General features: G+C 38.0%; 1 protein-coding gene across 1 annotated transcript in view; it reads left to right on the top strand.

Moving 5' to 3' along the window:
- Positions 1-11824, top strand: part of ELP4 (elongator acetyltransferase complex subunit 4) — a 135156-nt gene extending 123332 nt beyond the window's left edge. Inside the window, exon 10 of the mRNA XM_033063159.1 lies at positions 11256-11824. Coding sequence (XP_032919050.1) covers positions 11256-11387 — 132 coding nt within the window. The 3' untranslated portion in view covers positions 11388-11824. The remainder of the gene's footprint in view (positions 1-11255) is intronic.
- Positions 11825-12310: the final 486 nt, after the last annotated feature.

Here is a 12310-nt window from a genome sequence, read left to right as displayed (position 1 = left end):
CAGTGCTGCTTTTAGGGCAGTATCCTGGATCTATAGCACAGAAATCTGGTTGTGGAGGCTATTTCCTAATTTATGCCTTGTTATTCTTGTGGCCATAAAACCACCAGGTGCTTCCTGTTTGTATGTCCATCATGTATTTCATTTCAAAAAGTCTTACCATGTTAATCATTCTGTTATGATAAACCCTGATGAATCTGTGACATTCATTCACAGACAGATGATGATTTAAGGGGTGAATGATCCCAGGTAAAAAGAACCCCACAGAGTCCCAGATAGGCTCAGGTGCAGTGATGTTTGTCGATGAGTAGAAGACAGCTACTGTAATAGTAATTACTGTGTGCTAACTAATAATTGAACACAATCCCCAAAATTTATTCTAATTTCGGAGAGTGTTTCTTAAGTGTAACAGCTTTAGAAAAGCCATAGAAATATTCCTCCCAAATCCATTGGATTGTGTGCTACAGTTATTGTTAGTTATTGAAGGATACCATTAATTTGTTGAGTTGGATTGGATGACCTGGTTTGCTGGGAAAGACAGACTTATTAGAAAGGTCAGTAATTTATACTACTACAAAAATTCTTTTGTTCAGCCCAGGAATGACCTAGTTTTGCCTTTTCTTTTATATCTCTATGAAACTCAGAGATGCAGAAAGTAGGGCAGGAGATACTGATTAGACATTTGCCCAAATAATGTGGTCAGTTGCTGTTATGTTATTAACTAAGTTCTTATTCAAGGAACCAGTTACAAAGCAATAGTGCTGGGGAAGAGAGCCTGTGCACAGGCACAATAATCTGTTAAGAACAGATATTCCTATGAAAGGGGTGACTTACAGTTTGCATTACTTTTCATCTGATATTATTATTATTATTATTATTGCTGTGCAGATATCTTAAACTGATTGCTTTGTGATGTTGAATGAATTCATTGTAGTCTGGTACTGAGATTGGTTTTAGACTGAGGAAATGATAGCAAAGGATGAAAAAATATTTTTCTATAGTTACAGCAAACCAAACCACTCCATGTGCTTCCACTGCATATTTTGAAGCGAAAACCTCTTTGTTTTTTATGTCTCTTGTCAAAAATATGAAGCTTTAGTATGTCAGTGTAGTCTATTCAAATGGAAAGAACCATTTAGATTTTTTTTTTCCCTTTAGAGCCTCATCTTTTTCCAGTGCTGTAGCTGTTCCCCCTGGCAAGTTCCAGCTACATTCAAAATACTCAAATAAGATGGTCTGATAAGGTTGCCTTGTCTCTTAGGTTTTTTGCTTGTTTATAGGAAGAGATGTTTAAATGGTATTTAGAAGAAATAATTAGACAGGGAGTACAAAATATATTTCTTACTGGTGTTTCTTCCCTCCCTGCAACCTGTTTTCATGCTATGGGTCAAGACTTAACAGCTCTCAAGAGTGTCTGGCTGAATAGTGGCAGGCTTCTAAATCTCAAATCAAGTGCTCTTCAAAGCACCTTACTTCACTTGGGATAAAAACTTGAGGCAGATTTTTTTCTATCTGGCCTATTCATCAAGTATAATCTACTGAATTGTTGACATTTCTAAACACTAAAGGGATTTTAAAGATCTTATTGCTCTAAAGAGACTTACTTGTAGTACAGAATAAAGGAGTGAAATGAAAAAAATACTGACACATGAAAAGTACAAAACGAAATAACTGAATGCTGAAAGCAAATAGCTATAATTTGACATATAGTTTCTTTACAAAACACATTTTTGGTGTAGGAATCTGCTCAAATGTTCATCCCTCCCCCTAACTTTCTGATAAATAGCAATGTTTATTTTAATCAAAATTAGTCACCAAAGTCTTCCTTTAATGTGATACCAGTTTCTGTCATTCATATTTTTTATATTCGTTTTCATTTACACTGAGACCTGCTGTCTGAAACAGAGTTGTTTAAAAAGATATTCGTGTGACCTGTCTTTTGAACTTTCCCCTTCTCATTCTGTGGTTAAAGTTCCTTTAAAGCATGGGTTTCCCCAAGGGTGGGCAGAATGACCACTTGGTCACCAATGCAATTTTTCTCTCCTTTTAATAAGTAATACCAATCACTGAATAAAAATGTACCATCATGAGTTTTCCAAACAGGTTCAGCCAATATTACAGATATTAAATTACACTTCAGGGATTTCTGGAGTCTGAAGATTATTTGGAAGTAGCACTACAAAAGGCTTTGTTACCCAGAGTTTTTAAACTGTAGCCCTGAGTCACATGGGATTAGTGCTGAAGAGATATTAGAATATGAATTATGTAATGTCTGCATGCTTACCTGGGAGTCACAGGAACTGAATATACTTCAGTGCCAGTTTCAGGGTGAGAAGGCAATGATAGCAGAAATACAATTTTTTTTCCTCTTCTGGCCTGCTTTTTGCCTTAGCATGAAGTGTCTCCCAGTGGCCTTTCTGTAAAAATAAATTGCTCATCTGTTTAGCTGCCCTGGTTTGTAAATGTGCAGAGTTTTGTAAACCAGCAATACATTTGTCTATGTAAATGATACTTGCTTTTAACAGGGGTCAGTAGCAGTAGTTTGCACTTACATAGCCTTTTTTCACTTCTCTTGCACTGTTTTAAAGTGATTGAATAATTTGTGCTCCTCCACACATAATAATCCTGCAAAGCAGACCCAGAAAATACTTGCAGCAAAGAAGAGCTTGTCCATGCATGAAAAGCAAAATAAAATTGAAAAAGGATAAGAAGCTCCAGAAAATTAGTCTGCTTCAAAAAGCTATTAAATTGTTCCTATCCCTGAAGCTTTACAAATGTGATAATTGTTGTGTTCTGGTCATGTAATGCATTTCTGCACCAGGTTGAGGCATTTCCCTGTTGCTGAAGCCCTCGTGCCTGGAGGAGGGATGGGTGGGCTGTGGAACAGGGGCAGTGAATCTTCCCTGTGTGTGCTCCAGGTCTGAATGCCCAGAAATGCTTCACAGCCCAGCTGGGCTGCCTAGCAATGGAAACTTTTTAATTCCAGCTGACTTTAAAAAGTAAATACACAGCACAGGGCTGTTCCTGGTATAAAACAATAACACACACACCCCCCCAGCTAACATTTGCTTTTTGAGTTGGCAAACCATCATTGAAGTGCACTTGTAATGGAGACTTGGCAGTGTGAGTTACCTGTCTTGGAGCAGTGCCTTGAAATCTATCTGGATGATTTTATCTAGAGGCAGAATACATTTTATCAGTTCTTTGGTGCAGTCACATGCCCTCAGTAATGGGTTTTAAAGGAGGGTGTTAATGAGTTTTCTGAAACGTGACAGCAACTGAGACAGAAGCTTGGTGAATTACAGTGAACTTTACCAGATAGTTTTGGATGCAAACTCAAATATCTGTTTAGGTTTTCAATTTAGCTGAAATTTTAGAGGGTGGCAGTAACACTGTAAGCCTGGAACAGATGCTTCTGCTCTGATTGCTGTCTCTCCCTCCTCCTCATATACACAGCTTTTGTTTGTACACACAGTGCCTTGAACACTTCTCAGGCTTCCCAGTAGAGAAGCTCAAGTTGTTGTAGATCATCGTGGGCATCACCAGCAGCTCTGGAACATTTCCAGTGAACCATCTGTGGTGTGATAGGAAATCTGCACTCCATGGCATGTTGCAGTGTCACTCAGAGAAAGAGAAGGCACAGTGCAGTCACTGATTCAATGAGAAGCTCCATGGAGTTGTAGGGCTGAATTCCTCCCCTTGACCTTTTAGACTCCAAGTGTAGGATTTGGGTGAAGCTAGTCACTCAGGTTTCCTGAATAAGCAGCAGATATGGACAAGCACTTGCAAGGAGGACTCGTCCCACTCTGAGTATGTAATGTAGGTTAGACTGAATGGCTGACTCGTAGACAGCTGCAATTAGGTTGAATGAATCCATCAGGGAACAGAATGTGACATTAACATCAGCATCCAGGCTGTCCTGAGAGCCCTGGAATTGCTCACACTCGCATCACGGGGCCCACGCTCCTCTTACGTAAGCTCAGGGAGGAGATATTCAGCAAAAAGAGCAGATCCACAGGAGAAATGTCCTTGCTTTGCACATAGATGGTAACATCAGACTCATGAACTGCTGCTTGAATTTAGAACAGGATTTTCCTTCAGGATTTAGACAATATATTCCAATCTCAGCTGTAACATGCCTAGGTTAATATATCTCTTCCTGACCTCACTTAATTTCTTTCCCTATGGCTGTTCTCTTTCACTCACCTTTCAAAACATTTCTTTTTCAGTTAGAAGGGGAAAAAAAGCTTTGCCATTAATACAGTATTTATGTACCATGACATTTTTCTTTCTGCCTTGATATTTTGTCTTTTTCCTTTTTACCCATTTTGTGTATTCAGACCATAAACTCTTCAAGGGGGAGACTCTTCTTCCAATTTGTGCCTGATAAGAGCTGTCCCAGCATTACTATAGTGTGCTGTGGAAGTATTTAGTGCTTGTAAGATTACCACACGTTTCTCTGGATTTTGGATCAACCAAGCAGTTGAACACCTGCAGTCCTTGGGCAGCCTGGAACCATTACTGATGGATCCAGCCCTTTTTATAAGACAGGGATTATTCTTCTTCGTTGTCCAGAGACTAGAGCTAGATTGTAAAGAGCATCTTTACATTTTTTACATCTGTTCCTTGGATGTGTGATTCAAGGCACCTCATGGTGCCAAACACTGGGAATTCTCAGGTGTCACAGAAGGCAACCCTTCCTGGTGTTTTTATCTTTCACTTGAGTCCCTTCACTTGTAACAAACCCACATGCTGGAATTTTTCTTTGAAATGAGTTTGTCTGGAACAATTGTCTGTACTTTCCTGTCACTGAAAATAACAACTGGAGGTGCACATCCATATACCCACCCATCTCTGCTCAGTCTGGAATGGAACTTCTTCAGCCCCTCAAAATACCCCAGGGGTGCATTTTACACAAACATGTACAGAATTGAATTGTATTGGTACATGCAAATATCTCTGAATAACAACCAGTGTTATAAAACAAAGCTTTAAATTCAGACTCAAGAATCCAGATTTCTGGTCAGAAAACAGAAACAGCACCATGTGGCACATCCAAACAAATCAGCAGTGTTTGAATTGAATTCTCCTGGATATTATCATCTCCCTCCTGTAAAGCAGACACACTGAAAAGCACAGTGTTCTGAAATGCAAAATGGATTTTTGCAAAATCTATCATAAAAGGAAGAAGATTTATTAGGGTTCTTAATTTTGCCACATGTCCTTAAAAATTCTGTTTAAATAATCTGTACTCTTGGAAACCCACAATAAAATATCAGTAAATGAGGTGAAAGTGAGAATTATCCTGGTTTTGTTTTACATCCTTTAATGATGGGAAACAAGAGTTTTAGAATTCAAATATTCTCAGTAGTATTATCTATTCTTTAGCAGACTTGTATAGGTAGAAGTTTATTTCTCAGTTATTCTTACTGGAAGCCTTCTCCCAACGCCTGGTGTTACCAATAGTTAACATCATGATGCTTGGGTTGTGCTTCAGCTTTAAAAGAAAAATAAATAAATAGGATGTGGTGGATGTAATCATTTTAACAGGAGTTCATATGGTAGTGGTTTCTTACAAACCAATCACAGTTACCTGAAATGTAGAAAATTTTAGTACACTCTTTTTAAAAGTCTAGTCTTTTGTTCTTTATGACCAGTTTAGAAAATGTATCTATTCCTGTGATCTAAAAATGGTGGTGTAGTGTTGATGAATATAGCAGGACAAGAAGAAACTGAATTCATGTCCGTTATACAGAAAAATAGTTACCAACTATTTTATTTCCTGAATTTGTTGAAGTACTGAGCCAATTGTAACATGGACCGGGGCATAAAAGATTCACAGTGAATGGTATAAGAAGCATTTGTGTAAGACTGAAATGCAGCTATGAGGGAATAGTTTGACTCCGTTCTCTCCACAAGATAAATATTGTCAATTGTGAGACCCCATCATTATTTGTGAACCAAATTTCACAACCACCATGTGATTTCTGCCTGACACAGGTCGAGGACAGTTGGAATGACTTTTCTGTTCCTTGCTGAGAGAGCTAATAATGTTTTCAGTGGCCAAATGCTTATTGTTTAGTCATTGAGAAGTGAACTTCTATTAACTCAGAGGTTTTATTGCTGTGTGGCAGTAATAAATTTCTTGTATATTTTCATTACAATATTTTGGTATATGAGTAATTACAAAGTTATGTCAGTTTAAGTGATATGTCACTCCAGTAGATTACAAATCCTATAAAAGAGAATTAATTTAATCAGAATACAGATACCTGGTACCCCTCTACTGGTGAGCTTGGCAAGAGAAGAAGCCAAAATTTGTCATAACCTCCACATTAAATATTTGAGAAAAAACTTTCTCCCTAGAAGAAATTTAGTTTTGTACCTGCACATCTTTGTTTTTATATTGAGCCCAAAGGTAGAAACTGCTACCAGTAATTAATAGTTAGGTGATAATAAGAAGACATAAAAGGGAGAACATCATGCCAGTAGTGGATTGTGAGTCTTTCTGCCACAGTGTGTTCCTGTTCTGTCTTGGGGGGCTTTATGGAATGGGGAGAGTTCTGCTTCAAAGGGAAGTAAAGTAGGATGTAAAGCTCCCCAACTAAGAGTTTGCATCTTTCATTTTCCCAGCATTCCTAAAATTCTTCTCCCCACCCCCCTCTTCCCCCTAAACCAAATCCCTTTGGCTTTGGTGACTTCAGTCTTCATGGAGTTGTGGTAAATGGAAGTAGAAGGGATCTAGAGAGGTCATTAACCCGTCTCCCTGCCCCAAGGCAGGGCTGCAGCCATAGCAGACTAATAAGCTTTTTTTTTTGTTTTGCTTTTATTTTTTTTATCAAATATATAAATAAATGAATTGTAAAGATTTTTGGGAAGTTTGGGCCCAGTTGTTAAAGCTTCGAGTCACAAGGTTGACTTCAGTGAAATTATTCAATATTAGTCAAATTAAGAACGAACTATCATCTCATTTTTAATGGGGTTCAGTGATTTTGCTACGTTCATATTAATGTATTTTTGCTGCAGTATTACACTTAAAATAGGTATGAAAATATAATAATGATTTTGGAGTAGTATACAGAATTACTTGGGGTTTAGATTTGTGCCAATATACATATATCTGCTCATCACATTGTAAATGTTGTATTCTTTATTGCTTATAGCATTTTACAAAATATGTGATTTTTGTAGCCCTCTCTGAAACAACCCCCTTGATACAGTAAGATACACTGGCAAGAGCACTTCTTAGTATTTTTATGTTGTAGGATTTTTAAAAATAAATTGACCCCAACCAAACATAGCAGCCCCCTGGAAGTTCCTGGGATAGCCATGATGTGGCTCTTTACATCCCAGAAAACCATCAGGGAATATTTGGTGCTCTGTGCTGGGACTCACTGCTGGCTCTGTGTCCCTTCTGAGCTGCCCTTTTACTTAATCTCATCTTCCACCTCTGCCTTTTTTTTTCCCCCATTGAGAACAAATGAAGTAATTAGAAGTTTTCTTCAGGCAGAGGGAGGAGCAGACACAAAGTATGTAATAAGTTTTGTCTAAACTGTTTTCCTTTCCTAATGCATGCCCTAAAGCTGTGTGCTTAGCTGGGTTCAGTGGAATTGTTCCTACCCTGCAAAGCCTTCCTGGCTGCCCAAAACAGAGCATCACAACTCACACCCAGCTCCTTCCCCAGCTGTGCCTTCCAGAGCCAGTTGTTTCTTCAGCCAGTGAATGAAAATTAAGAGTTGGATTCTGAAGATCCTGAGTTTAAACCTTCCTGACAGCCTCCGTGGGTGAAAACATTGCGTGATCGTGTAATTAAACACACTGTAATAATGCAGTTACACAATTAACTTTGCACAAAGGAAGTTTACTCCAGCATTCCATCAGTTTTTTACTGATAAACTTTACCTTCCATTGATATATTTTTATGAAATTATCCCAAGGAGGGCGATTATAGGATCCTATTTTCACTTGCATGTTTACTTTTGCCACATTATGACCATCTTGCCTTAAAATACTGTTGCCCTGCCAGCTTGCTCTTGGCTACAGAAGGTTTTGTGTTCCTGGAATATTTTAGTGAAAATGTTAAATTATTTAAAATAATTTTGTGCCTAGCATTTATGCCAGGGATGGGTTTTTGCTGTCACCTGTTTGGCACACTCAGTGCATTCAGCTGGACTCTTCTCCAGGCATTTATCTGCTTTTAGGACCAGGGGAGCCACTGCCTGAGCTCACAGTTTTAGCAAACCAGGGGATGAGGAGCACAAGGGGCAAGGAAGGGTAGCCTGGTACTGCATTTGAACCTAGGTTTTAGGAACAGGAGGTGGAAACAGAGGCTAGAGAAATACAGAACTGTCTGGGGCAAGAGTGAAGAGCTTGGATTAAGAAAGCTGAGACTGGGCACTAGAGATAACCAGAGAAGAGATATTTTTGTCATGAAAATTGGCTGTGGGTGGAAGGCCTGGACAAGGATTGGGATTGCCAATGTCAACAAAATCATCCTGATTCTTACCAGACTGATCAGAGAAAGAGAGCTTGAAAGGATGGAGGTGAGAGCCTCGGAACTAGAGAGAAGTCTGTCCAGCAGAAAACATTTTGTGCTTAACTGGAACTTGAAATGTGATTTTAAAACCTCTGTGGTCAGCAAATACCTGTGAAAATATCTGTTCTGTGGTGCTGGTGTTCCAGAAGGATCACAGCCTGTCCATGCCATCACTACTGCCTTAGTTCAAGTGACTACAATGTCCTTCTTGGTGCCAAAAATAAAGGCTGTAGATGTCTGTATAATGACATGCAATGGATTTCCTGTTTGTTTGTGGCTTAAGATTTAGAATATTTTTAAATTGTGTTCAAATATTTATTAGGATTAATATTTTCCGCCCAGTATATGGGCACACAGAAAATTTCTCCACACAGAAGATGTGAGGAATGATATTTTTGAATACCTGTGCAGGCTTTGTTCACAGGGAACATGTGTCCAGTGATTCAGATCTTAATGACAGGATGTTTTCAAAGGAACCTGGTGTGGTTTGTTGTTCAGAATATATCTGATCTAAGGATAAATGTGGTAAATGCAGTGAAATGTGCTTTCTGGAGAACCAGCAATTTTTTATAATGTTTGAAAGTTGGAATTGTAGAGGAAAGGATTGCAGGAGGAATGGTCTCATCATTAAGTATGGAAGGAGATCATGGAAGGTGTGATGTGTGTCTCTGCCAATACCACTGAACTTCTGTGTGATCATGTTGCTTCAACACAGCATTTTTGTTTCAATATTCTTATTTTGTGTCTCTTCCTTTCTGAGTGCCTGACCTGGGGCTTCTTAAAGAAATACTAAGCACTCAGCTGGAAATGAAGTTAGCATTTTAACGTATGAAATCCTGTAAAATGCTAAACATTCTGGGAAAGCAAGTTCTACCTGCTTCAGATTCTGTTTCTGAAATTAGTAGATACCTTTTGCCATGTGTTTTATGTGCCTCAGTTCCCTGTGTCTAGAATGGAGGTAGCTTTGCTGCCTTCTCTCACAAGAATATTAGGAAAATAACACAGTTGGTATTTGTAAAGCATTCAAGTGCTCTATACTGACATGTGCTATTGAAAAGCCATTCTGTCTTCAGAACAAGGCTTGAATGGTGTACAATAAATATGTCAGAAAAGTTCAGAGTAAACAGTGACAAGAAAATAAAATACTGAATAGCCAGTCACTAAATGAGCACTGTGCATCCTCTTCACTGAAGAAGATGGGGAAGGAGAGTGTGTGCCTATACAATGAAATTCTGTATCATAACAAATACATCTCACTTCCAATATCCAATCTAAAAATCTTTAATTTTTTTATTTTGTTATCTAAATCTTTGCAATTTATAGACATTCTTCTATTTTCTGTTCAGAATAACTGTTAACAAATGAACACAACATTGACATAAAATACTTTTATTTTGTTTTCTGACCACACTTTATGTGGTCCTATGTGACCATACTTTATGCATTTTTTTCCCTTGCTCCTCCCAGTGCTGCCCACAGCCAGGAGTGACCAGTGGTAGGAAGTTTTTGGGAGCATCTCTCAAATGCACAGTGTCAGAACCAGCAAGGAATTCAACAGTCAGCTCATTGTAAATTAAAGAGATTTCCTATGCTTTTAAATCAAATTATTATGATACTGAGGTTCCAAAAGTATTGAAGGAAAGAAAGCTGTGTTTATGTGTGATAAAAGCAAAAATGGAGCAAAAGCTGAGAATATGGATAGTCCACACAGCCTCCTAAGACAGTTTTGCAGCCACTACTGTTCTGTTCCCTTCAGAAGCATGTCCATTTTAAAAGAACTACCCGGTTTAGCCTTTGCCTAATAAATCTTTCAAGAAATATACTTCTTCCATGATACCAGTTTCATAAATTATTGCACTGTGCAGAGGATGCTCAAGCATCTTCCAGTGCATCGCTGTGTCCTAAAGCAAGCCAGTAATTAAGCAAGTAAAGCCTCAGTTTTGCATTCATTTTCACCTTACTTTTCAAACGCTAAATGGTCATTGATATATCTCCAGTGTAAAGGATCCTCAGAGGGAGTGTGGAAATATTTTTGTCACAGTTGAAAAATAAGGTTTATTGTACAAGGACCATGTGCATAGTGGGCAGCCATGTAACCTCTGTCTCTGTTTCCCCATCTGTAAACTGGATTTAATGTTCCTACAACTCACTGGGGAGGGCAGACTTTGATTAACATGTATGATTGCCTTATACAAATGCAGCTACTATCACTGCTTGGTTTTATTAGCCACTACCAGTAGGATATGGAGAGGAAACCTATAGCAGAATAGTGTGCAACCAGTTTTTCATATTTTGACCATCATATCATTTATTTTCAGACTCTTGTCATCATGTGTGCATATTTAAAATAAAACTATACTTACATTGCAGTGCTATAGAAATCAAATAATTTAATGTAGAGAAATGCAGGCAAAACACTGGTTTCTAAAGGGAAAATACCCTTAGATATAATTAAATACCTTGAGCAAATTTATATTTTGGTTAGAAAATTTTCATAAGGCAAAAATGTATTCCAATTTGCAGAATCCAATATATTGAAAACACACAAAACTGTTGCCAGGTAAACATGGATCAGTCAGGGAAAATACCGCGTTTCGAAATATGCTGTGCAAAATGAATTCTACTGCTTTTTTTTTTTTTTCTCTCTCCATGTTTTTTTCTCTCTCTCTCTCTCCCTCCCCGTCTCCCTGTGCCTCTCCCTCCTGAAAATCTCCTGCCACAGCGGCTGCATTTGCCTCCAGACTTGTCAGACACAGTGAGCCGCGCGAGCAAACAGGATCTGGCAGGATCCGCCAAACTGCTGAGCTCAGGATGCGGCGCCGTGGCCATGGGCAAGAAGCACCTGGACTTCTAGAGATTCCTCCTTAGCAGCTTCACTCACATCCATGTGACACTCTCATTAGGAGTGTTAATGGCTTATACAAATATTTTTCTTAATGATTTGACCCAGCAGTCTTTAAAAATACATGTTGTCATATGATGCCTTCCTCGTTTTTTTCTTTTTTTTTTTTTCCTTTTTTTTTGTGTGTATGTGTTCTGGTTTCTTTGTACTTATTTTGGTCTTGTTTGGATTTTGCTTTTTGTTAAAGCTTCTGTTATGTTGGGTCCTGACATTGTTCTGCTCCATTGGAAACAGGTAGTGTCTTGTTCCTTTCCTTAAATACAAAATTGCAACCACCCTTTCATTTCTTTTTTTTTTTTGCATTAAAAATAAAGGGATTTTTTTCCCAAAATAATTGTTATATACTTACATATAATATTTTGTATGAATAATGAGTTTATTGAAATAAAGGAATGGAACTAAGCAATTCATTTTCATGTGTTATTCAAACAGCAAACTACACACTTTTAAAAACATTCATTTCTGTAATTGAAATAACTTAAATTCCAGGAAATCTTTACATTATTTTATTAAATATGTAATAATAAATTTATAAGATAGTTTTTATTCTAATATACCAGTAATTGAGGATGGGGAGGGTTAAATCAGAATATATTATAGATAATTACTTTGCCTTATGGCTTACTACCTGCACTAAAATGCACTTGAATGGAATTTCCTAACCAGAGAGGAAAGAATTGATTTCCTTATGTAGTTCAAAACAGTAATCCTAAACAATTGAAGTCAGCACTATGAAATTATGTCAACAGGCATAATTCAAGATTGAAATTCAAACCGACAGCTACATTAATGCTGGGAAACCAGAAGAGTGCATTTGAGCTCGGGGAAGGATCTCACAGCAAGCTGGTCTAAAGCAGGGCAGAATACACAAGTAA

This window comes from Catharus ustulatus, chromosome 6, assembly GCF_009819885.2.
Source record: "Catharus ustulatus isolate bCatUst1 chromosome 6, bCatUst1.pri.v2, whole genome shotgun sequence".
Taxonomy (NCBI): domain Eukaryota; kingdom Metazoa; phylum Chordata; class Aves; order Passeriformes; family Turdidae; genus Catharus; species Catharus ustulatus.
This window is presented reverse-complemented; position numbering and strand designations above follow the sequence as displayed.